Genomic DNA, 24,636 nt, shown 5'->3' on the forward strand with positions numbered 1-24,636 from the left:
CAAGTACTTCAGTACTTTAACTCAAGAAGTAATTTGACTGAACAACTTTCACTTGTATTGGAGTAATATTTGACCTGGAGTATCTATACTTTGACTCAAGTAATGAAGCTGTGTACTTTGTCCACCACTGAGTATGGGACAGCTACAATGATCCACACTCCAGTCCTGAAAGTGGCTGTAAAAAGAAGAATTGCTCGTCTCCAGTTGTTTCTTCTTCTCCACACGGGGGCGCTGTGATTCATTGAACCCACCTCTTCCATCCCCTTAAGTTAGTTGCGTCAACTGCTGGACTTCCGGTCTGGTGCTCTGCCGACAGAACTCGTGATAGTTTACATTTACCATCAGCTCAGAGAGGAGAAGAACCATCAACTGTGATTACTTGCAGGACCAGGCGATCCCACCATGAACCCGACTATGAGTTTTCATTGGAAACGTTTCAATTAAACCTGCTGTGAGGTCGAGGCGTCATCATGTGGAGAGTTCATGGTTTTGTTGGAAGAGGTGAGACCTTTGCCATTTCACCCTCAGTGCTGTTTATTTTTACACTGGCTATTTATTACCAAGGACAGTGTTTTGTAATAGATACACGCTGTTTATTGTGATTCCCATTTCATGCATGAAAAAGTAATGTTATGTGACTTGATCGGTGCAGCTCAAACCATCAACCTGTTTATTATGATTCATGACGGTGAGGATGCTCCTGTTACTGACCTTACCGTGGTATTATAACAGAGAGAAGTAGCAGATTTACTCTCACACATACACATAACCTACACTGCATGAAAGACCTGCGCGTATATCCCATAGGTTTATTATTTGGTGCAGGAAATCATTGATTCGTATGGTAAGTCTGTCTAAACCAGGGGCGTCAAACTCGTTTCAGATCAGGGGCCACATACAGGTGTAGTTGTTCTGAAGTGGGCCGGACCAGTAACATCATGAAATAATAACCTATAAATAACGACAACTCTAAATGTGTCCCTTTGTTTTAGTGAAACAAGTACAAGTACATTTTATAAATGTTCAGATTTAATGAACTATCTTTCTACAAAAACAGCTGTTGTATTTTTGCCATGATGAGTCTCATAGTGGGCTGAATATTTTACTCTGTAAGCCCTGAAACCTGCTGCAAACACACCAAACACACAGGTTACCCATTCACCTGACACACAGTGTAATGTTTACTGAAAAAGAACAGAGATTATACTAATGAAGAAGGTAGAGTTGATTATTTTGGACCCCTCAGCTCCAGCATGAACAGTTTGCTTGCTGGACAGTGTTGTATGCAGGGGTGTAGTGTTAGTAGTTAGTGGATCATTTTATAGTGCTCTAACAAGTCTTTCTGAATCTCAACCAGATTATGCAAACAGCTTGTAATCTATTTTCTCATTTTGAGAAAAAAATCCTGGAAAAAAAGTGTGTTTGAGGTGTGTCCATCAGCACTATGATTGTATGTTATCCCCAGTGAACAAATATGAAATTGAAAAATTGCAGTTAATGTCTTCTCTGTAGTTATTTCACTTTGCAAAGACGTTTCGTGGGCCGGATTGGAACCTCTGGCTGGCCGGTTTTGGCCCACGGGCCGCATGTTTGACACCCCTGTTCTAAACTAATATTCAAAACTTGTACAGTTTAACTGAAAAACTTAGCACCTGTCTTTGCATTACCTTACCAGTCTTTGTAATGATGACATGTAAATGCTTTGATCAAGCAGATCATCATATATTAGTTCATAGTAAACATGTATTTGCACAAGGCCATAGTAGTGTGCTCTCTGCTGTTAGACAGTCTTGAACTGCAGTCTTACAAAACTTATTCAGCTCCTATAGTTCCCTACAATTTCCTTTAAAACTAACTTTCAATATTATTTTTAATGAATTGAGAGGATGATGGAGTACTAGGTTACTTTGAAAGGTAATGTTCTGAGACAGTTTCTTAGGTTAATAAAGTGTAATAAGCTCCAGTTTCTCATAATAACTCACAGGGATTTAAGAAAATATAAAAACTGTGAAATTTCTCAAGAGTCAAGAAAATAATTCAACATCAATTCAAAATAAGGATCCACTTAAAAACCATTAAAATGATAAATTAAATGGCATTAATTGATGTGTATTTGATATTGAATCATACCATTCTCTGGCATAATTATTATAATTGCTTTCAAGCCATCAAAGTAATCTAATTGAAATATCTAACTACAATAACATTTTGTACAACGCACATTCAAAAACAATCAGGATGCTGTGTAAAATGTTGTTAAAAGGAGCTTTTGGTATGATTTAAATTCCATATGCAGTTAAATATAATGCAGTGCCAACATATCAGGTGTCAACACTTTTTTAATGAAAGATAAAGGTTACTGAACACAGTGACATATTTCAAAACAGTAAGGACAAAGACAACAAAACACTGAAGAAGTTTTGTAATGCTTAAAAACATACACCTGGAGAAACATCTCTCAACATATCAGGTACATTTGTAACTTGATTTGGTATTAAAATGGCATTTCAGAGGGGCTGAATCTCAGCTTTTTCAGAAAGACAATGCCAAACCACATGTTACAACTATGGGGTTCAGTAGTAGAAGAGTTTGGGTGCTTAACTGGCCTGCCAGCAGTCTCACCCTGTCACCAAATGAAAACATATTGGGCATCATGAAACAAAAAATATGACAAAGGAGAACCCAAACTGTTAAGCAGCTGAAATCCTATTTCATGCAACAATTGCACACATTTCACTTTTAAAACTCCAGGAACTGGTCTCCTTGGTTCCCAAATATTTACACAGTGTTGTCAAAAGAAGAGGTGATGCAACACAACAGTAAACATGCCCCACCTCAACTTTGTTGAAACTTGTTGGTAGCATCAAATTTAAATGAGTGCATATATTTTTTTTACATGAAGCATTAACATTTTTCAGTTCAAATAATTGATATGTTGTCTTTGAACTATTTCATGTTTAACACAGGGTTCTTCTTCTGTTTTCAAAAACATTTTGCACAGGCTCTAACTTTTTTGTTGTTGTGGTTTATGTTATGCAGTTCTGAGCAGGGCCAGTCTTGTATCACTCCCTAAAATACAAACACCTGACCTCAGTGTCTGATTTCTGCTATTTTTGTTTTCTCTCTGCTCCTCAGTTTTGTATCGTTGCCATGGCAGTGTTCCGCTGCGACTGTCCCAAAACCACCATGTGGAGGATGAGGTCATCAACAGCTCGACTGTCCTCTCCACCTCTCGGCACTCCTCTGACAGCAGGTATCCTCCACAGCTCCATCCTTTGTTTCTTCTGTCTCAGTCCGGTTGCCAAAGCTTAGAAAAAAAAGAAAGTGTCTCAGTTTAACCTTCAAACTTCTGGCCAACAGCTGATAGAAAAAACACTTTGATTAAAGCATACTTCAGGTCTTCTTTCTTGATTTTTTACCCCTTCTTTGAACCTATTCAGAGCTTGTGGCTCTCTCTTGCCTCCCTTTCATCATCCAGCAACATCTGCTGTGAGCATGAGCCTTCTCAGTCGAGGGGCTGAAACAAAAATCATCTGCCTTAGAGGAGAAACATTCTGTGAAACCTTAATTCAAGGGAAAGGCAATAGAAACATGCAACAGTTTATTAATTATGTTTGTGGTTGTTTTTCTGTCATCAGCTCTCAGAGAGAGGAGGATGGAGAGAGGAGGAAGAAACAGAGATCCTTTCAGTTCGACTACACTGGACTTCCACGTTACACTGCTCTTGATGCTGTGGGATTGGTACGCTCCGTTTGTTGTTACATTCACATATTTACTAAACATTTTTGGGCTGCATTGGTTTAACACTTAAAGTGCCAAAAAGATAATATGTGGACTGTTGAGGCATCATTAGGACTTGGCACACTAAGTCCACACACTAAGCTGTGTCACTTTTCTCATCTTCAGCTTTTCTCAATGCTTTGTATTTAACACACATTACTCTGGTGCCTTTTATTAGAATGATCACTGCTGTTCACATCCACTATCACACTCATACAATTTTAAGTTCCAAATCCTTGATGAATTCTTGTAACACAGCTCAGGGTCTCAATGTGAACTGCTTTTGATATAAACAGCAAGGTAACCAGCATCTGTCTTAAAGTATACCCCCAGGCTAGAGCAGCAAAGATGGATTGATTATTTGATAATCTTGAAATCAGCCAGCAATTATTTTGATTATTATTCATCAAATTCTAAATACATTTTGAAGGAAAGGATTCCTGCTCCTTAAATATGATATTTTCTAGGTTCTCTCCACCTCTGTGACAGTAAACTGAATGTCCTTAAGTTGTGGACAAAACAAGGCATTTAAGAAAGCCACCTTAGGGTTAAGGAAACATGACATTAAATTGATCAAAGATTGTAGTGTATTTTTCTTTATTCTCATTTAAACCTCTCTTCTTACTCTTCTCTCCCTTTCCTCTCACACACACAGTAGTGTGAGCATTGGGGAGGCCAAACGTGCCCATTGCAAGATAAAGGGATGTAAATCTCCCTATGCATCTGTGCACAGTTTCAAATTGTGACTGGGGAAGCACTTGTACCTTCTCACGTCTCCAATGGTACATTGGAAAGTCCCTGTCAGCAGTTTTGTAAGGGCAACCTCTCTCCCTACTAAGATGCAGAGAGATGGGTCCAGTGACCCAGTCACAGCTGTTTTCAATTAGGGTTCATGACTCGGTCACGGTTGTTTTCGACTCAGACTCACCAACATTCGGCACCTATATCTCCCAGTGAGTGGGATGACGTGCCTGTCACGTTTTTGCCCGTACCATAGGAAGAATTATGGTCATGATGTCCAATCAAAATGTTGTAAAATGAAGCTATTGCATGTCTTAGAGACCTTTTGTGCCAAACATTCCCACTACTCTTTCCCATAAAAATCACTGTAACGTCTTTGTTCTTCAGTTGGTCTGCGGCAGAGGATCAGCTCACTTTGTTCAGATGCATGGGTGAATAAAGTTTTCTTGCAATGAACTTCAGCTGGACTCCTGGAGTGATTTGAACTTAAACATTTTTTCTTCAAGGACGACTCAACACTTAGAACATTTTTTGAGAAAGTGAACTTAGATTGAGACCAGGCAAAGTGTTTTAGAAATTATTACTCATGAAGACACAATCATTCAATCAGTTTAATAATTCACACATCAATCAACAACGAGCATATACACATTTTGTCCCGCAGGTTTCCCTCTGCATAGATCTCCTTCAAAGAGAAGGTTGAGATAGTTTAAATGGATTGTCTTATTTTTCATCGCATGGCAGTGTCACTGATGTCTCCTGTGATCTCTACAGGGAGCTGCAACAGTTCTGTTCATGCAGATCTGCAAGAGGATTCACTCCCGGTTTTCTTCAGGCTCTGAGCTGAGTCCCTCTCCCGGAGCACTGACGACACCCTCCACCCTGCACAAGTGTGGCTATCACATATTGCTAGAGACTTGTGAGTCCCCTTTGCCTCCGGGTACATGAGCAATAGGTTAACTGATGACTGATCTTGACCATATGAGCTGATATTTTTTTCTACAAGTTTAGCCATTATGCTATATTTTTTTCTTTTCACCATGAATCCTGACTTTGTTGTGTCGTGCTACTGTTTGGCTCCTCTAGTGTCCAGACGCGATGTCCTTCCCAGAGGCAGGAGTGTGGCATGTCTTCCAGGGAGACAGACTGGAGATCAGTCTGCAGTTCAGAACACCAGCAGCAACAGCAGTGACACCAGTCTGCACAGCAGCAGCAGTGAGCAGGACCATGTTGCTGCTGGCTGCTCAGTCTCTGGCCAGCAGAGGGCACTCTTAAACAAGGATTCTTTACGTGGTTCGTTTGTCTCTCTAAATGTTCATAGTAAAAGAAATGTTTCAAGATATTTCTTTTTCTTCTGATTTTGGCAACATTGAGATTTAATTATGTTGAGGGATAAACGTTTTTTCTCGCCTTACCAACAGAGGAATCCCTTCTGTCTGCATCCTGTCCTCTGCAGAATGATGCTAACAGAGACAACATAGGGATACAAGATGCAAATGACAAGGTGAACGTCTACCTTTTTCCAGTTTGTGTACATTTTTATAAAGCTGGCAGACTTGTCCAGAGTTTTTTTGATTGCAGTTTCTTATCCTCGCATGTTTTCAGGAAGTGTTGTCTGATGAGGAGAGGCTGGCAGGAGCAGCACTGAACCTCAAACACGTGGGGGACACCAGCATTCCTGTTGTCCTCAACATCATTGGTAATACTTAAATGAGACCGCTAGACACCACATGTTTGCAGTTTCATTCTTACTCAATAATTCCAACTGATGCAAATCAAATGTTGAATTATCTCCTAAAAGTATGTGAAAAATGAGATGTACTTGTTGTCCTCTGACTCGTACCTTCATCTCTCTGTGTCTTTTGAAAGGTCTGGAAAGTGCCAAAAGTGAGAACTATGAAGAAGCTTTTATATGTTTTGTAGCTGCAGCTCGGGAAGGATACAGCAAGGCCCAGTTTAATGTGGGTGTGTGTTATGAGAAAGGCAGAGGAGTCACCAGAGACAAAGAGAAGGTGAGAATCATGACAGCACCACTTATCCTCACGCTTCTCTCAGGGTTCCCATGCGACCTGGAAAACCTGGAAAACAGTTGACCAGTTTTACAGTACTGAAAAACACCTTGGAAATGTGAGAAAAAGTAAAATGTCCTGGAAAATGGCGTGTTGTCCTGGAAAATTATTCCAACATGACTAAACCATGATAAAGCAGGTATATTTTGAGTTTGAGTTGAGTTGAAAAACATTTGTGGTCATTTTTGTTTTTGTATTTAGGTCAATTTATGCACTGATCCTCTGATTGTTATTATTATTTATTTATTTATTTATTTCAGTAAGGCAGCTTCCAGATTCCTTTGCTGGCTCTTTAGTTTTTTTACTTAGCTAATTATATATTTTTTGAGAAAAGAGAAAGCTGAGATGAGAGTTGCCCATTATTAAAGTGCTGTACATCTGTGGTTGCATTATTTTATAATCAATTTGCCATAACTTTTAAGTATGTAAGAGATGATTTCATTGATAGCCATAGACTGCACATCTTTCGATGTAGACTTCCACTGAGAGGAACATATTAGACTATTTAGGAACTAAATTAGGAACTAAATTTAGACCGTCATACCAGCTTGATCATCAATAAAAATGTCCTGGAAAATGATCTCTGGAAAAGAGTGTGAACCCTGTTCTCTTCTTCTACATCAAAAATCTATCTTTAACCAGTTCTCATGTGTTTTCTTTTTAAGGCTTTGCAATACTACCAGCAGGCAGCAGCTGGGGGTCACAGACAGGCTCAGTATCGCTACGCAAAACTGCTACTGACCACCAGGGGGCACCAGAGTTTAGAGGAGCTGAATAGGGCCATAGACTTACTGGAACAGGCCGCCTCAGCTGGAATCACCAAGGTAAACATCCCCTCCCTTTCATGTGATGACTTTGCAGTTCTGATGAACGTGCACTTAGATATGGTAAAATAATTATGATATTGATCATAATGTAGTGAAACATCCACTGAACCCTGTATATTTTGATACACAAATTCCCAAAAACATTCAAAAATTATTTTAAAATCTTTCTATGTAAAGACCTTTAGCCAGAGGGGATTTTGACATGTCACAGTCTGAAAATCACAGATGTAAATAATGAAAATGATAAGATAAGAGTAGATAAAATGAAACTTAAAAGAGGCCTCCAACTTTACAGCATTTTATCATAGATAGAAAAAACATTTTATTATCTCAGTTTAATTTGAATCAGTCTTATAACAGAGAGCAAAAATAATCTTCCCATCTTGATTTATAAGAACTTTAAAATCACTTTCATAGATGATACCATATATAAAAGCCTTAGGAACTTTGTCCCTTGATTTAAACATTTCTATGCAATACTAATAATGTTTTCTCACAGAAATAACCCTTTTCTGTTTTTCTCTCCCTCTTCAGGCTCAGGTCTGCTTGGCCTCGGTTTACTCTCAGAAGGCTGTGAGAGACGGGAGCAAGTCTGTGCAGTACCTGAGGATGGCAGCAGAGAGCAGAGTGAGTGCCCTTCTAGATGCTTCGAGGGTTTTATTTACAGCTTCATCGCTTTCTTTTCACCTCCCCTCCCAGTGTAACATCCCAGTCACTCTTTATTAGGCAGCAGTGTCCCACCTGCCCTACTTAAACATTATGAAACTCCCTGCTGCTGTTGTGTGAAAATAACACTCTATATTTGCTTTTGCTGAAGATAGCTTTAGAGCTACAGCCCAGCTAAATGTCCCAGAGCTAAGTTACACACAGTTATTGACTTTGATTCAGTAGTAAATCTCCATGTCTCTGTGCATATCTATTTTTATCACTGTCCTCATTTATAACTCTAACATGAAAATGCCTGCCACAAAGTGAAGTCCTTATACATATTGCAGATGCCGTTGACTTGACAAAATCACATGTGTGTTTCATTTGTGTCTAGGACAACAGGGCCCTGCTGTTCCTTGGTCAGTGTTTTGAGAGCGGCTTTGGGGTGCAGCAGAATCTGGGTACTGCGATGGAATACTACAGACGAGCGGCTCGAGCAGGCAACAAGCATGCTAAGAGCTTACTGAGGCCTGCTGGGGACACAGACAGTAAGGGTGGGCGTACATGCTTTGTTGGACAGACTCAAATTTGTATGAGTCATTGCATTTCTGTGCATTTGGTAATGATGACACTGCATGTGATGAGCTTTCAATGAGCCGAGACAGCAGTGATGATCTTTAAAAGTGGGTCATTTATTTCTCCTCTGTCTCTCTTCTTCTCAGGAGAAGATGCAGTGTTGCGTTCGATCCGTTCAGCGCCGTGTTTCTCTGTAGCTGAATGTCGACTTCAGCAGCCTGTCTCCACTCAGGCAAGTCAAAATCCCCTCTCCGTCCATCAACCAGTCACCTTTCCGGTCCTGCCTCACTCCTGGAGCACTGGGAGCCTGTGTGTCCCTTCAGCGCTCTCCACTATGCCTCTTCACCTACACCCTCACAGCAGTGAGGGAGGAGTCTGCCAGTGGACTGTTGGGATTGGATAATTCTCTGGGTAACCAGCACGGGTCAAACTGAGGAATGTATCTTCAACAGTGTGAATGTAAAGTTGCAGAAAGGTCAAAGATGTGTACATTATGTGAAGTCTGGGTGAGAGCGAGTTGATTTTATACTGTTTATAAGAGAAAATGGGGTTATGTTGGAGTTTTTGTATAAGTCTGAAAGAGTGGTTGGATACAAGATTGTAATATAATTTATGGTGTGTGGTTCTGAAGCTTTTATATTGGTTTTCTACATAATAGTGCATTATAAAAATGTTTTCCTCCTGTGAGTAAAAATGTGATAGAGGTGCCTCAAATCTCAAGCGCTGCTCTCTCTCTCTCTCTCTCTCTCTCTCTCTCTCTCTCTCTCTCTCTCTCTCTCTCTCTCTCTCTCTCTCTCTCTCTCTCTTTCTCTCTCTCACATGAGGGAATACTTGTACCCCACTGTAAACTATATATAAGTCTTTAACTCAAAAATGGCTCTGCATCAGATGTCATAATTAACCTTTAATCATACACTTTCTGAGTGGATCGTACAGTTCAGTGCCATCAGTTTGTTAATTAGGCTGTAGCTACCAATGTGAATTATGATGCATTATTTGGAATTTGTTTGATTGTTAAAATGAAATGTTTGTTAAAGAAATAAAAAAGATTAATGTTTAAAATCTGTGTAGTGGCCATGGTTACTTTGTAATCACTATTGAAATTATTGATGTGTAAATCCAACCTTTTAAAGGGGCCAATTGTATTGAGTGGAATTAAATATTATTTATTTAGGTAAAACTTGAGCACGTTATAGGTTATATATTTTGATATTGCACGGAAGTACAACTTTAAGATGGTATCATCTACAGTTCTCGACACTGGGAGCCCGTCTTCATGCAATGTTTATGTTAGTAAACAGTCTATGTTTGAAGGACAGATGAGACCAGGATGGTGTAGCTCTTCACAACTCATATTTCTCCAGACTGCCTAATGACGTATGAATCGATGATGTGTGATTTCATTACCTGAGTTGGAGAATAACACCGGTAGATTTATTGTGGTTGCGTCTCCTCCTCGCGTTCAGCGTCTTGCGTCGTCGGCCCTGATTGGTCAACTGGCTGAGAGCTCCACAGCGCCGCTCCGCTCCGGGATCCTCTGGCGCAGAGAGAAAGCGCAGCTTGGCAGCCAGCGAGCACCGAGCCGGCTGGGAGGGTTTAGATGATGTGATGCGATCTAACACGGGTGGCCGGCTGCAGCTACGGGCGGACTGGCACTTAAATAGCGGTTGTCGACGTGGACCCTGCTCTTTACTCTGACTGTGTTTGTTTGTGTGTGTGTGTGTGTGCGTGTGTGTGTGTGTGTGTGTGTGTCGTCGCCGAAGGAGCGGAGGCGCAGAAGCCCGGAGGCTGACCGAAGCGGTGAGTGGATGTAAATAGATGCCCTCGATGGGATGCGCTCCCCTCCCAGTGCGGCGCTGGTGATGGAGCTGGATGCTGAAGATTTACTGCGTCTCACGTATCGACAGCCTTGCTCCAGCAATATTGGCAACTCCACCTCTACGTCCTCGGTGATATGCGAGATTTAAAGATCAAACGCTGTTCCTGAGATTTCAGTGAAGGAGTTTATCAAGGTGGCAGCAAGAAACGAGGGGCGAGGGTACTCCACCCATGACATCATCGACTTTTTCAAGTTCATTTTCTCCCTTGCTCGTGCTTTCATCTGTTGCATTTCCTCTTCGAAGCAGTGGGTGCAGCTCAGAGTTGATGGGGAAAAAGAGGCCTTGATACTAGGGAGGAAGATTATTAAGGATGGTTTCATCTGACAGCCTGAAATCTTAGCTAGAAATAGCTAGCTCTTATCTGAATATGACTCTAAAGCTTTATTTTAATTTGAAGAAATATAATCTGTGTGTTTATGATGACCTTCAGGTGAGCAGACATTATCAACTTAGAGCAGATAAGTATCATGCTTTAAAACCTTGGTCCAGAAATACAGAGGAAACATTTGTTGTTTGGGGTTTTCATGTATGTAAATCTTAAGAAGAGGACATTACTTACATGATCTTCTCTAATATGTTTCCATAAATGTGTTTCAAATCTAAGCAATGAGAGATTGCTTTAAAAAGAGCATAACACAGCAGAAAAAAAGAGTAGTTAAAGAGACAAAACTGTCTAATTACAATCTAACTTCCTGCTGTCTTGTGACCAGCTGCTGTAGCCCGTGCTTCTGATGAATGACCTCTGCTGTTAAAGAGCACAACAGATTTATTGAGGACTAACAGCTTAACCACCTCTGTGTGTTCACTGTGCCCCCACTGTCCTGCAAACTGCTGTGTCATTCTCTCCACTTTCTCCCTCTAATAACCGAGATTTCTCCTCCCCAGCCCCCCCTCACATCCTCTCTCAGGCCCATGATGTTTAACTAATGGAGCTCTTGCTGCATTGTTGGGGAGGGGAAGCAAGTAAAGGCGGCTATCTCTGTGTCCATGATCCAGTTTCTCTGCAATTAAGATAATACTCACAGATTTTTGTTTGCATATTACTCATTTCTAGTTTTGGGTTTTGTATCAGGATGTGTAATTCGTCCTCTGAGTCATGCATCCAATCATTAGCTGTGTTTTTCCGCTTCAGTTGCTCATGACAGTTTGTGCTGTCAAGTGGAAGGCCTAATCTTGTCAGGCTCTAAGCTTGGACATCTTATTGTGAAAGGTTTCAGAAAATCAATTTGTGCATACAGATACCCAAATAACCATCAGTCAGCGTAAAAATATGGTTTACAGAGGACACAAGTGATGAGCGCTGCTGATTGAGAAAAGCTGATATGGCCTCATCGCTGTGTGCAGGTAGTTTGTACCTGTTGACAGTGTTTTTGTGTCTGAGTCACAGGCCTGGAGTGTGAGTGCATATTCAGCACAAACAGGTTGTTGTGGTTGCCTGGCTCAGTGACAGAAGGGCAACAAGACAGCCACCCAGGGAGAGAGGGGAGGGGATGGATAGGGGACCCGCATGGGCAAAGTGCACTGCCCAGGGATTTTTATTTTCTCCAAAATCCTGCTTCTGTCTTTTCCCAAGATCTTGTCGTGCTTTAAGATCTGCTGCGTTTGTATTTTCCATGTTTCTGAGAAAAGGCGGTGATGATGACTGCAGCATTGTTTGAGATATGTGTATGTGCACCGTGTTTATGATTTTGTTGATAGGATATTTATACATTATGCTTGCCTGGATCTTTCTTCAGCAGCTTCTTTTCTTCCAGAGATTTAGAAACAGAGGTGACATGTGCACCGTGTTCACATCATTGTGTTTCTCTGCCACTATCTTTTGTTTCCATCCATCTGTCTGTTTTCAGCATCACAGGGCTGATCCGCCCAGAGATAAAAGACACGCAGCTAGCTAGTTAGCTGTATCTGGCTTCTGGCTCACTGCTCGGCTTCAGCTTTGAGTGTCAGTCCTGGATGAATACACCAAGGTTCTGACTCACTCCCAGTATTATGCAAATGTAATCCATCTTAATGACTTTGATGCAGTGTTTTTTATGTGTTCTACATAAGCACAGTGACACCTTATGTGTAAAAGGGGCACAAGGCTGGAAAACAAATAAAAGCCTCAGAGAGATCAAAGTTTTGCAAGCTTACTGTTCAGTTGTAACATCAGAGAAATGGAGATGAGCAGCAGAGAACAGAACGTCTCAGCTTGATGATGTCATCCATCTATGGTGATGTCAGACAAACACACACACAAATAAATCATTCAGAGTATTGGGTTAAAGCATTTAAAGAAAATATTAATTTACATGATATCATATTATGTTTTGTTATATTCTTCCCATTAGTTAAGATTAACATGAGCAAAGAGGCAAATAAAACAAAGGTTCCCTAAGGTGTATTAACTCAGTTATCAATCATTAGACAACCTCAGAGAGAAGCAGGCAGCAGGATAAAATGTTTGCAACTAAGAGAAAAATCAGGAACATGTTGGACCCTGGCTGTCTTGGGTAAAGTTAACACCTTTAGCTTTCCAAAAACCTTGTTGAAACCATTTTTTACTTTTCTCAAAATACCTCAGCATTAGGGTTCTAAAAAAGGTTTAAGTGTGAGAGTCAAAAAATCCTGAGATTGGTTATGTAACTTTTCTTTTATTCAGTTAGATTTTTTTTAATGTTCATCGTTCAGCAAAATATTACACAATCAATTTGTTGTGATACATTTACTCTCCTTATGCAGTGTATAATTTTAACAAGATTTCTTATAGGCATGCCATGCTGAACAACAACTCCGTAGACTGAATACATTTGATTAAAAGTATTACAGCATCAAACGTTGAGATAAAGTGGTCGTAGATGTTGGATGATATTAGTTCACAAAAGAGAATCTCGATCGGTCTCTTTGAAACCATCTGCCAATCAGTAACATAAAACTGTAGTTCAGATAATGATATTTTTATTTTTATTTCTTACAGTCAAAGTAAATCATTTGTGCTCACTTATTATTATTATTATATTTTAACATTTAATGCAAATAAAGGAAACAAAGACACAAAAAGTAATGTAAATTATAATAAAATTAAAATTCACAGTTTGAAAATAAATAAGTAAAAAATCTAATAATAATAGCAATAATAAGAATATTAAATAAAGAGGATAAGAGTGAAAAAAAATGTGTAGTCTAACTTCACAGTGAGAATTAAAGAGAAAGCAAACAACTATATAACAACAATAAAATACAAAACAAAAGAAAAATTAGAGAACAGAAACAACTACATATACCCCCCACCCCAACCCTTGGTTTGGTTTGGTTCTCATTACCTACATTTCATACACATTTCTTTTGTTGTCAAAAAGTACAATATAATTGACAGAACAGTATAATACAAAATAACATAATATTCAAGTTCAGAATTTAAAAGTTAAAAATAAATAAAAAATAAAAGCATAATCCAGCATCAGTCCTCACATTTTAGTCGAGGTAGAGCATCCATAAATGCTCCCCAAATCAGCCTGAACATTAAAGGTCTTCCCCTCACATTATAAAGAATCTTCTCTGGAGTACAGTATGATGTCAGTTCATTAAGCCAGTATCTTTGCGAGGGAGGGAAACTGTAGTTCAGATGCACATTTGAGAAGCATTAGTGTTGCAACATTGGGCTGCTCGTTACTATGTCTGTAGTCAAAAAGAAACAAGAGCATTTGCACTGTACTCTCTTACATACAAGGCAAAAGAGAGGATAGAGTTACTCTAGTTTTCTAAGAAAGCTCTGATATTGTTCTGGATCAAAATAAATGATCAACAATGTGGGGAAAGAAGTTAAATCACAATATAACTTATTCTATTAATATTATTTGATATTCCTAATTATTATGTATAGGAGCCACTTTAATGACTGAATTTCTCCCCGGGATGAATAAAATATTTCTAATCTAACTTATCACATATGATACTATTAATGGGCTCCTGTTTCAGCACCATCAACCATAGCGGAGGTGACCACTCCATGACTTGTGTAAATCTAGTTCTTCATTACGTCATGATCAGTGTTAGTTTTTATTTTTGATTGTAAAACTTATGAGTTTGTCTCTTCTCCCTTCAGCTCCATCACTGCAGAGTTTCTCCAGTCAGTCATGATGTCAGTACAAACGCCCCCTCTCTCCCGCTCTGGCTCCTCCCCTTCCAATGTGGGTATGGCCAATCGCAGCGGCCAGTCCGCCACCCCTCCCACCTCCCTCAGCCTTCGCTCATCATACAACCAGCTTTTGGGGCGTGATGTCATCAAGGAGTCCATGGAAACAGGAAGTTCAGCCACCCTGCCAAAGAGCCGTCAGAGGTACACGATGACCAGTGTGCGGAGCGTCATGGGGATCAGTGACAACCTCTCTAAAAACCAGCCTGTTACTAGAGGACGGGGTCTCCCCACCAAGTCCTCCTCGAGCTCTGCCCTCTACTCTTCTTCTTCCTCATCCTCGCTCTTCAACAACACCAATCCCAAACTGGCCAAGAACGGGGCCAACATGCAGAGACGAGCTGAAAGCCAGCAGCTGGAGCTGAGCAGGGCCACCACAGAGGGCAAGATCCACAATGATGTCATTAACAACCCCAGCTCTGATTGGCTGGACAACTCACAGCTGCCCCCCTTTCGTAGAAGGACCAAGAGCTTTTTGGGGTACCACGAAAAGGGATGGGATCTAGACCTCAGCTGGGGAAAGAAGGAGGAGAAGGAGGAGAAGAAGCAGCAGCCATCCCCAGAGAAGGAGCAGGCCAGTCCTGACAAAGACAAGGAGAGCCAGAAGGAGGAGAAGCCCAGCATTAAGCAGACCTGCGAGGACGTGAGGGAGGAGAAGGAAGAGGTGGAGCCAGTGGTGGAGGAGGAAGAAGAGGAAGATGACCCCACACCAATACCAAGACAACCCCTGCTACCGGTGGTGATGGAAGCCCCTCTCTCCTCCACCTCCACCTCCTCCTCTTCCTCAAATAGCCCAGAGTGGGTCCTAGACAACCAGAACCAGGCTCCAGTCCAGATCAAAGAAGAGCTCTGTGTCCCGGTCCAGGCAAGTCCACGCAGTCCTGCAAAGCCTCCTCGCAGCACCCAGCCGAGGGTAATAAAGGTGGAGCTGCATCCAAACAATGAGAACCAGTTCTTGCAGCAGTTTCCCCCTTCCTCCCCTAAGCAGGCTAGAGCTGCAGAGAGGAGCACCCCAACCAGAAACAAGGCACCCCCTGCTCTCCCTGATCCTGAATCGGAGACTGGGCTCCCTAAGGTGGGCCTAAGGATGGACCTGACTCCTGACACTCCTTCAGAGGACGAAGACTCTAGCTGGACCACTCTGTCCCAGGAGTCGCCCTCTCCCCAGACTCCAAAGGAAGCGGGTCAGATATGTGTTTCTCCTTTATCTCTTTCCTTTTTCTTAATTATTCTGCTCTGCTTTCTCTCTCTCTCTCTCTCTCTCTCTCTCTCTCTCTCTCTCTCTCTCTCTCTTTCTCCCTTCTTCCAACTCCTTCAGACTATCTTATTTGGAAGTGTACCAAAAGGTTTTTTCTTAAGCAAGCAAGTTGCTACAGCAATCTTGCTGTAAACTTTAAGGCCCCTGTGAGTCACCTTATGGCGCAGAGAGTGAATAGGATGGACGGAGGAAGAGGATACTGCAGAGAAGGGTGTGAAAAATGAATAAAGAGATAAAGAAGAGAGCTGGATTTATTAAAGTGTAATTACCAAGAATGTATGACAAAGCAATAGTTAGACAATGAGGTCATAGAGAGAAATATAAGGAAGCAGACAGGAAAATAGACTCCAAAACAGCGAGGAAGCTGGAGAAGCTGCTGTCTTACCACAGGGGATGAGCCCTGGAGTTACTATGACAACGGACACGAAGTAAGGACAGGCTGACCATCTCTGAGATGTTCCCTGTCCATACCTTTTTGTTTGTGTAGCCTCTCTATGCGCATATGTCATTATCATATGTGTTTCTTTCCAGGTTTGTATCAGTATGTTTGTGTTTGTGTGTCTCTGTCACCGGTCAGCAGATGTTTGGAGCGAGGGGGATCTGCCCCCCGGCTGGAGAGAGATCTCGGACTCATCAGAGGTGTATTTCTGGCATGTCCCCACTGGCACTACACAGTACCACCGACCTGTTGCAGCTGGCAACCAACAAACCTCTCCCAGCGCTGAGCCAGACACAGAGCAGGACCCACACCAGTACACAGAGGACTGCCTGAAGCCCCCTAACGAGGTGAGAGGACACACCGACCTCACACACGTCTTAGTCTAACATGTTCACGTTTCACTGTTTACGAACACAGCCACATGCACATGTTCAACAGGTATGTCCTTTTTGGTTAAAGCTGCAGATTATTTGTCACTCTTACTTCTTTTTGAGAGGGGGAAGCTAAACAGAAATGGAGGATAGAAGTTATCAGACAGCAGTGGAGGAGTGACAAACAAAGAAAGCCATCAGGTGAACAAATAGAGGGGTAGATTGGGCAAGGTTTTTCAGCCTTTCCATTTATTTTTCATAAATTTCAACTACTTTTAGTTGGCTGTATTATGTCCATTCACTTCATACCGTACAAGAAAAGAGGATTTTTTTTCCCCTCACTGAATATCTGTGACTTAGTACTATTTGTTCAAAGGTTTAATAGTCAACAAACAAACTGGTGGCATATAAAGACTGAACATCTGTTTTTAATACTGACTTTCATTAATTATTCAAATGAGTGATCTGTGTTGTGTAAAGGCGTTTTTTGACTGCAGGAACTTTACCCCGGAACTAGGGACTTTACCCCTGAACTACGTGTGTTTCGACCGGAGGAACCAGGGTCTAAATTTAGTTCAGGGGTAGATAGTCTCCCCCCTGAAAAGCCCCTGCTTGGGGGGCAGTCCTCGGACTGTTGGTTGAACTTAATGGTGTTTGTGGAGTTTACACAGTTGTTGAAACACAGAGGGAGTTCCTGGAAATGCATACTAGTATTTTTTTTTTTTATTAAGATTTCAAAATATTATTTAATATAATTTTTGTCCATACATCACTGCCCTGATTTGCACAATCCGCCCGGGACTTCAGCCCGCGGTCGAAACGCAGACAACAATGGGGGCACAGAAACCTTTTAGTTCCGTGGAAAGTAGTTCTGGGGACTAAAAGACCCCGGAACTCTTGATTGAAATGTACCTTAAGTGATTAGGACACCTGCACATTTGCACATGTGTATCTGCGAGGGAGGCACATTTAACCCACGTTATTATGTAAGGTAAACTTCATGACATGAAAAGGTCATATCATCATATATGTTGTTATGGTGACACCTCTACGGACTATTTGCATTTAAACCCTGGGGCTCTTTACTGAGATCTCTAATAGAAGCTAATCAATGGAAGCCACGGAAAATGTGCAAAATTTCAAAACATCTCATTTATGATATTAAGTATTTCAGTATTATCAGTATTTTCATATTAAGTAAGTTCAGTCTAAATCTGACATCTTTTTTCAGTCAAGCATTAAACAAAATAGCTCTCATAAACTTTGAAGAACCCATTGAGCATCATTCTGTGTGTAATCTTAGTCAAATATTTTGGAGAGCTACTTGTGATGAATAATGTACCATCTTCAGTCTGTCTGTGCTTTTTCTCTCATGCTTTTTCTCTCTCTCTCTGTCCCTGTTTCTCTCTCTCTCTCTCTCTCTCTCTCTCTCTCTCTCTCTCTCTCTCTCTCTCTCTCTCTCTCTCTCTCTCTCTCTCTCTCTCTCTCTCTCTCTTTCTCTCTCTCTCCCACAGCGCCCTAGCAGTCTGATATCTGACAGCTCGGTGGAGCCAGTCCCTTCACCCACTGGCTCCTCCTCCACCCCCTCCCCCTCTTCCTCCTCCACCCCCTCCAATGATGTCACCTCTTCTGGACCAAATCTCAATATTACCACCTGCACAGCCAACGTGAGGCACAGTCACATTTATGTTGTTCCTTTGCTTGTTAAAACATATTGTCTGATAGTTTATAGTTGTTGTTGGCTTGTAACTTATATTTTGCTGTTAATGGGGAAGGAGAACACCTGTTTTAGTCTTCTTGTAATTGTAATTAAAGAAATCAAAGACTAATATTTGCTCCATCATCTTTCAATAACTGTCTGAAACCTAAAGAGTCAAGCATACTGCACAGGGTGACATTTTACATCATTACAGTGAATGTGGAGTATAAAGCTACATTATCTCACATCACAGTCTCGACTAAAATTGGTTCATTAGACTTGCATATGCATGGCTGTCTTTGTTAAGCTCTTCCCCTTAAAGCTTGATGGTGTTATAGATATATTTCTGCTATCTCTGCAGCTTTTATTAAACTTTAAGGAGCACATGTTAATCTCTGCCTAGGCCACACTGAGGTGCTAATTTAACAAAGATTAATATCTCTCATAATAAGTTATAATCAGTATTATCCTCTTCAGTTACCATATATATCAAGCTAGCTGAGAAATCAATGCAAGAATTGTGCTTGAATCCATCTTCTTATATATTTAACCACTAATGTTACTCTTCTCTTCTGGGTATCTGTCTTTTTTGCTCCAGGATCTGAAGGACTATCCAGTCTACCCAGACCCCAGTCTGAAGGCGTTTGAAGGGGCGACTCTCCGCTATGCTTCACTTAAACTCAAGTAATACACATTCTACAACAGAGGAATATGAACAATGTTATGTTTTTCTGAGCAGTGAGGTCATGATGTGTTATTCATGAACCAGTTATAAAATATGACATCATGACTCTGACTGTTTGTTATCTCTGATTTTTCTCTGCAGTCCCTCAGCACAGCTGGAGACAGTGGACCTCAATAACACTGTCTCTGATTCAGAGGAAATGGTAAGTTCATAAAAACATACTTTCCTTGCATGTAACACAGAACCAGTGCTGCAATGTGTCAAAGTCAATATACTCTGGTACTGTTATGCATTTTTATTTATGTCAAATTATACTTCCACTCTATTCTATTGTAGCATTTAATTACATTTATCTTGCAGCTAGATTTACAAGTTATTTTATAAATCATGATACTTTTAGATTTTTTTTATTATCTTTATTTGGAATGGACAGGTAGATACAACAGCATAGCAACATTAGTAAAAGTAAAAACAAAATTCCTTCCAGTTTTGTTTGTTTTGAGTCCAGAAAAACCACAATATCAGCCATCCTGGATTAAGAGTCCAAAGAGGGTAAGGTCATAGACTATGGATCAGATTTTGTTCATCTATTATGGTGTCCAAACTTCTCTGATAACTTAAATTTCCCAGCAATTGTGAAAAAGAAACAATAATAGTAGATACACAATGACCTCTTATGAACAGACCTGACAATTTGCTCGGGATAAACTATAAATCATGATTTAACAAACAAAATATGTCAAACAGATTATAAAATTTAGATATGAGTTTAAAACGTGTCACTTTTATGGATTTATATCATAATAAATGAAATAATTATGTCATTTAGACTGAGTCAAGACAAAAAAAACACTCATGGGTGTCATATTTAGCTCTGGGTATTCATGAAACATTAACGTTGCTTCACTTTTTATCTCATGATTTAGAAGACAAGACATGTAAAGCCAGAAGCTGGCTGTTCATTATTTGGTTGTATAAATAATTGTTATAAATTTAAGCCCAAGCTTAACTTCATTATGTCTCTTAATTCAGCCTTTTACTTTTGATACTGTGAGGAGCTTTTTCATACAGTATTTTTACAATGCAGTACTTTTAAGTTAATAATGGGTTTCAATACTTACACCTCCACTCTAAGATGATTTATTTTTTAAAGATTTTTAATCCAGTTTTATGCTCAAGCAGGCAGACATTCCTTTATACTTGTAATGGTGACTTTTTTTTCACTCTGTGTTTGCATTGAGGTAAATAGCCGCAAGCTACAATCACAGACAGTATCCAAATACAATTCAATATTACATCTTTAAAGTCACAAACACATTTAGTAAGTAACCAGCTTGTGAAGTGTAGCCTCCAAATTAAGATGCACAGTAGCTCTATCCATATGAATTTGAAGTCCCTTTACAGCCCAAAGTATGGGAATTGATGTCTTCAGAGATGCATGTATACTTCCTGTGCACTGCCAAGGTGCCCTCGAGCAAGACGCTGAGGCGCCCCTCCCAACTGCTCGGGTTGCTCATTCATGTGCAGCCCCCCTCACTCTGACATCTCTCCATCAGGGCATGTTCACAGGATCCTGTTAAGCATGTGTGTGTATTTCTTGACTATGTGTGTGTAGCTTGAACAAAAACAGAGTGTAAAAAATGAACGTCCTCTTTTCCTTACTAAAGCATGTTTTCCATAGACCCTCAGCTCTGTTTGGGTGTTGAATTTAAGTCCTCTTCAGATAATTTTAGTGCTTAGTAAAACACAATAACACCCATCAATCACTGCATGGCATCTTGAACTGTTGATGAGCACATTAATGTTATTAGGTTCATAACATCCTTTCAGAAACCCTTGTTTTTGTTGATGAAAGTCGCCCTGATCTGTTAGCATGATGTAATGAACCTGCTCTCCAGCATCCTGTTCTTTTTCTCTTTCTCTTGGTTGCACTGCCACACAGTGGTAACTTTGTGAACTGAGCTGTGGTGAATGTGTTCTCAGCCAGATGAGCTTATGCTACAAGAACAGATGACAGAAAAACATGTGGCATTACTGCACTGAACCATGAAGCAGAATAAAGCCAAGGAGAAAAAGAGGAAACTCTTTCGTTCAGACAGTGAGAGTAATCTTTTCTCAGCCGTGCATCAACTTTGACCACAACAAAGTTAAAATATGGAAGTTTGTTGTGTCTGTTCAATATTTTGGTGAACTTTGATTAAATAAAAAAAATCTAAATCATTGCAGAGGACGCATTAATTCAGCATTTAAACTCTTCAAAAGTTAACATGCCGCCTTCTTTGTACTAAGTAGGCTTAACATTAAACCAAATGTTGCATCATATTTTAGATTAAAAAAACTAGAAAAAACACAAAAATGTCCTAGTTTCATCAGCAATTTTCAAAAAATGAGATTTCTACATGTTTTTTTTTTTTTTTTATCAAATCTTTCTATTTTCTTTTTTTTTAGAAAAATGACAAATAATGACAAATAGTGTACATTGTAATCACACTCATAGAGTCAAGTAAGTACATTGGCTAAGCAGCCGCACATAAATTTAAATTTGGGTATTCATACATACATGTACACACACATAAAATGAAATAAATACATAAGTAAATGAAATAAAATAACAAAATTGAAATAAATAAAAACCCACCCCAGAACAAACTGAGACCACCAGCTGCATCAGACCACAACACAGATCCTAAGAGAGGCTAGATCTGTTCTTTCAGTTTTTCCGCAAAAGAAGCCCACATTTGAACATTGAACTCTTTAACCATGATCATCCGAGCAGTGGAAAGCTCTAAGTAAACTATATCTAGGAAAGTGAGGATCCAGCTCTTGACTGTCAGCCTATCCGGGTGTTTCCACCTCATAGCAACGACTTCTACGTGTTTTTTGAAGTCAGACTCAAGAGAAAGAAAGGCTGGAGTATACCTCAGAGGATCCAGTCACACTGGGAAGGGGTGTAAGAACTCAGATATTATTTTAGGCATGTGTGAAAGTTTAGTGATGAAAAAACAAGGAAGAATATCTTGTTGAGTAGCAGAGGGAGAGAAATAATGTGTGTATGTGTGACAGAGACGGAAGAGAAAGAGAAAAAATGAGAGAGGAGAGAGGAAATCTAGATGGTTACTGTTATGGTGGGAGGAATGTGTTGGTAATGTAGCTGTCACTGCTGCATACTGTACTCTGACGCAATATCTCATATGTTATTATATAAGTGTGTGTGATCTTATACTTGTGTTGCATTTAAGATTAGAATAAAAAACTGTTCAGGAGGACTGAGTTGTTGTTAGGTCCTTGAAGGTTTGAAAGAAAATTCAAGTGTCATCTAATGTAGGTCTCATTTTGTTCATTTAGAGATAGTAATTACTGAGAAACTTGCATCATTAAACGTCATTTCATATGAATTTCTAGACAATTGTATATTGACAGATTACTTTATCTGGATAAGTGAAGAATACGAAACCCCGTAAATGTAAAGTGCAGGATTGATGCCATTGTGGCAACCTCTTGGAGTCATGAAGGGGAGATGTGGTGATGGGAAAAGTGTTTAGAGTGCTCTATTATTTTCTGATTTAAAACATCTATATTTGAAACTAGCTCGTCAATAATTCTTTTTTCAGGAGCCAGAACAATGATAAAATACTGTTTTGATGTTTTGCCCTACTCCTTTTGAGTCATGTTTTTAGCCAGTGATGTCTACAGCCACACAATTACAAGGTAAAGAAAACATTCCCACATTAAAGAGTCTAAAATCAGTTAAACCTACAGTATGTTATATATTTTATTGATAAATGTACTTAGATTATCCCAAACTGTTAGTGTAAGACAATGTTTCTTCAAGTATTGTTTTAAAATCAAATGACAAAACTTAAAAAAAAACATGACAGGGCCTAATTTTTTCTTAAACACAGATTATTTAACAATGAAGACAACAACTCACATAACCCCATGCAACCAAGTGGGATAAATTACATTCTGTAATTCTAGATGGTGGCAACATTGCAGTTTGTGAGGATAGTGAGCAATAGTAGGTTAAAAACAAACCCACAGATCTGCTTGAATTATTAGAAATATAATAATGAAAGTAAACGGCCATATTTTTAAAATGTTTGCTCATCATCACCATAATCATCATCATCATCATCATCATCATCATCAGAGTTTTCAGAGTTACACCATTTTGACCCGACCTTACAAACAATTTTCAGTCACTTCAATGTTTCAGATGAAATGGTTGAAAAAATGTGGTTTATCAATTATTTATTATTCCAGTACTTTAGTTATTACAAACTATTTTGAGTCTATCTTTCATAACGATGGTTTGTCAAATCATCTATCAGGTCTTGTCTCTTGTTTCCAAACTAGACTGCAAAGTGTTCTCACAACTAACAGAACCTTAGAATCAACTAAAACAAATATGTGTGTGTGTTCTGTACTCTCCAGTCATTTCCTGTGCGCTCTCTGGGCTGGGTGGAGATGGCAGAGCAGGACCTGTGTGAGGGGAGGAGCAGTGTGGCTGTCCACCACTGCATCAGACAGCTGTCATACTGCAGGAGAGACATACGTGATTCAGCCGGGGTCTGGGGAGAGGTCAGTCACCTACAATGTTTTGCTGAATATTTGTTCAAATGATCTTGATTTGAATTGAATACAGTCTAAATGTTTTGGACTGACTTAAAATGAGGATGAGTTAAAATTGTGAATTGTCATACTTCGCAATCTGGAGAAGTTTTAGCTTGGATATCATAAAGTAGGACCCATATATGATTTAATCCCAAGTCTTTCAATTTGAAGATAAGGAATGGAGGCACATTTGGATGTTTTATTTAATGTGCATGTAACATTTGACATACGTGAACTCATTATTTTACATGAGGGAAATCCTGCTCAGTATTTGTCCCGATGCAAAGCACATCAATACATCTCTATATGTGCCCCTGATATGATCCAGATCATTGCAAGAATTGAAAAAATATCTCTGTATTCTTGGGGTTTTGGTGCAGTGTATCATAAATATGTATATATTTTTTTCAAACCATGTTTTTATTAAGATTTTCAGAAAGTTTTACAGAGTATAAATAATAAAGTCAGACAGAAAAACAAACAAACAAACAAACCAACCCCCCCCCCCCCCAAAAAAAACAGGGCTTACATTGCAGGACATTATGCTACATTGCATCCCTAGTACAATATTTCTTAAGACAAATGTTTAAAGAGAGGTAAGCGGTGAGCAGTAAAATCAGTCACTGTCCGGGAACTCTGTCCAATTGGGCAAGATAATCAGAAACAGGCTGCCAGATGTTGAAAAATTTGGTAAGATTGCCCATCATGCCAGACCAGATTTTCTCCACGTGCAGTACACAGGTGAGGTAAGATAGCCAGGACTTGAACTGGGCACAGTGTCAGACTTCCCGAGATTTAATATCACTTTCTTAGCAATTACCATACCATACATGATAGTGCTCTGCACAGAGAGACTTATACAAAGATGGAGAATA

General features: G+C 39.8%; 2 protein-coding genes across 4 annotated transcripts in view; both read left to right on the forward strand.

Moving 5' to 3' along the window:
* The first annotated feature begins 269 nt into the window (after positions 1–269).
* Positions 270–9,703, forward strand: dele1 (DAP3 binding cell death enhancer 1). 2 transcript variants are annotated; one of them, XM_034690516.1, is made up of 12 exons: positions 270–501; positions 3,136–3,253; positions 3,639–3,741; positions 5,296–5,440; positions 5,608–5,814; positions 5,943–6,025; positions 6,127–6,220; positions 6,391–6,533; positions 7,256–7,414; positions 7,952–8,044; positions 8,460–8,619; positions 8,788–9,703. In XM_034690516.1, the coding sequence occupies exons 1-12, from the start codon at positions 471–473 to the stop codon at positions 9,042–9,044; spliced, it is 1,593 nt and encodes a 530-aa protein (XP_034546407.1). In that variant the 5' UTR covers positions 270–470; the 3' UTR covers positions 9,045–9,703. The 2 variants fall into 2 exon arrangements, with proteins under 2 accessions (XP_034546407.1, XP_034546408.1); XM_034690517.1 differs by having other exon boundaries at positions 8,460–8,613.
* Positions 9,704–10,201: 498 nt separating this feature from the next.
* The window catches only part of LOC117817321 (amyloid-beta A4 precursor protein-binding family B member 2), a 52,277-nt gene continuing 37,842 nt past the window's right edge, over positions 10,202–24,636 (forward strand). For both annotated transcript variants that reach the window (XM_034689963.1, XM_034689964.1), the window contains exons 1-7: positions 10,202–10,441; positions 14,606–15,879; positions 16,534–16,739; positions 18,278–18,430; positions 19,061–19,146; positions 19,289–19,349; positions 23,582–23,728. In XM_034689963.1, coding sequence (XP_034545854.1) covers positions 14,637–15,879; positions 16,534–16,739; positions 18,278–18,430; positions 19,061–19,146; positions 19,289–19,349; positions 23,582–23,728 — 1,896 coding nt within the window. In that variant the 5' untranslated portion in view covers positions 10,202–10,441; positions 14,606–14,636. The remainder of the gene's footprint in view (positions 10,442–14,605; positions 15,880–16,533; positions 16,740–18,277; positions 18,431–19,060; positions 19,147–19,288; positions 19,350–23,581; positions 23,729–24,636) is intronic.

Source organism: Notolabrus celidotus, chromosome 8 (assembly GCF_009762535.1).
Source record: "Notolabrus celidotus isolate fNotCel1 chromosome 8, fNotCel1.pri, whole genome shotgun sequence".
Classification (NCBI taxonomy): domain Eukaryota; kingdom Metazoa; phylum Chordata; class Actinopteri; order Labriformes; family Labridae; genus Notolabrus; species Notolabrus celidotus.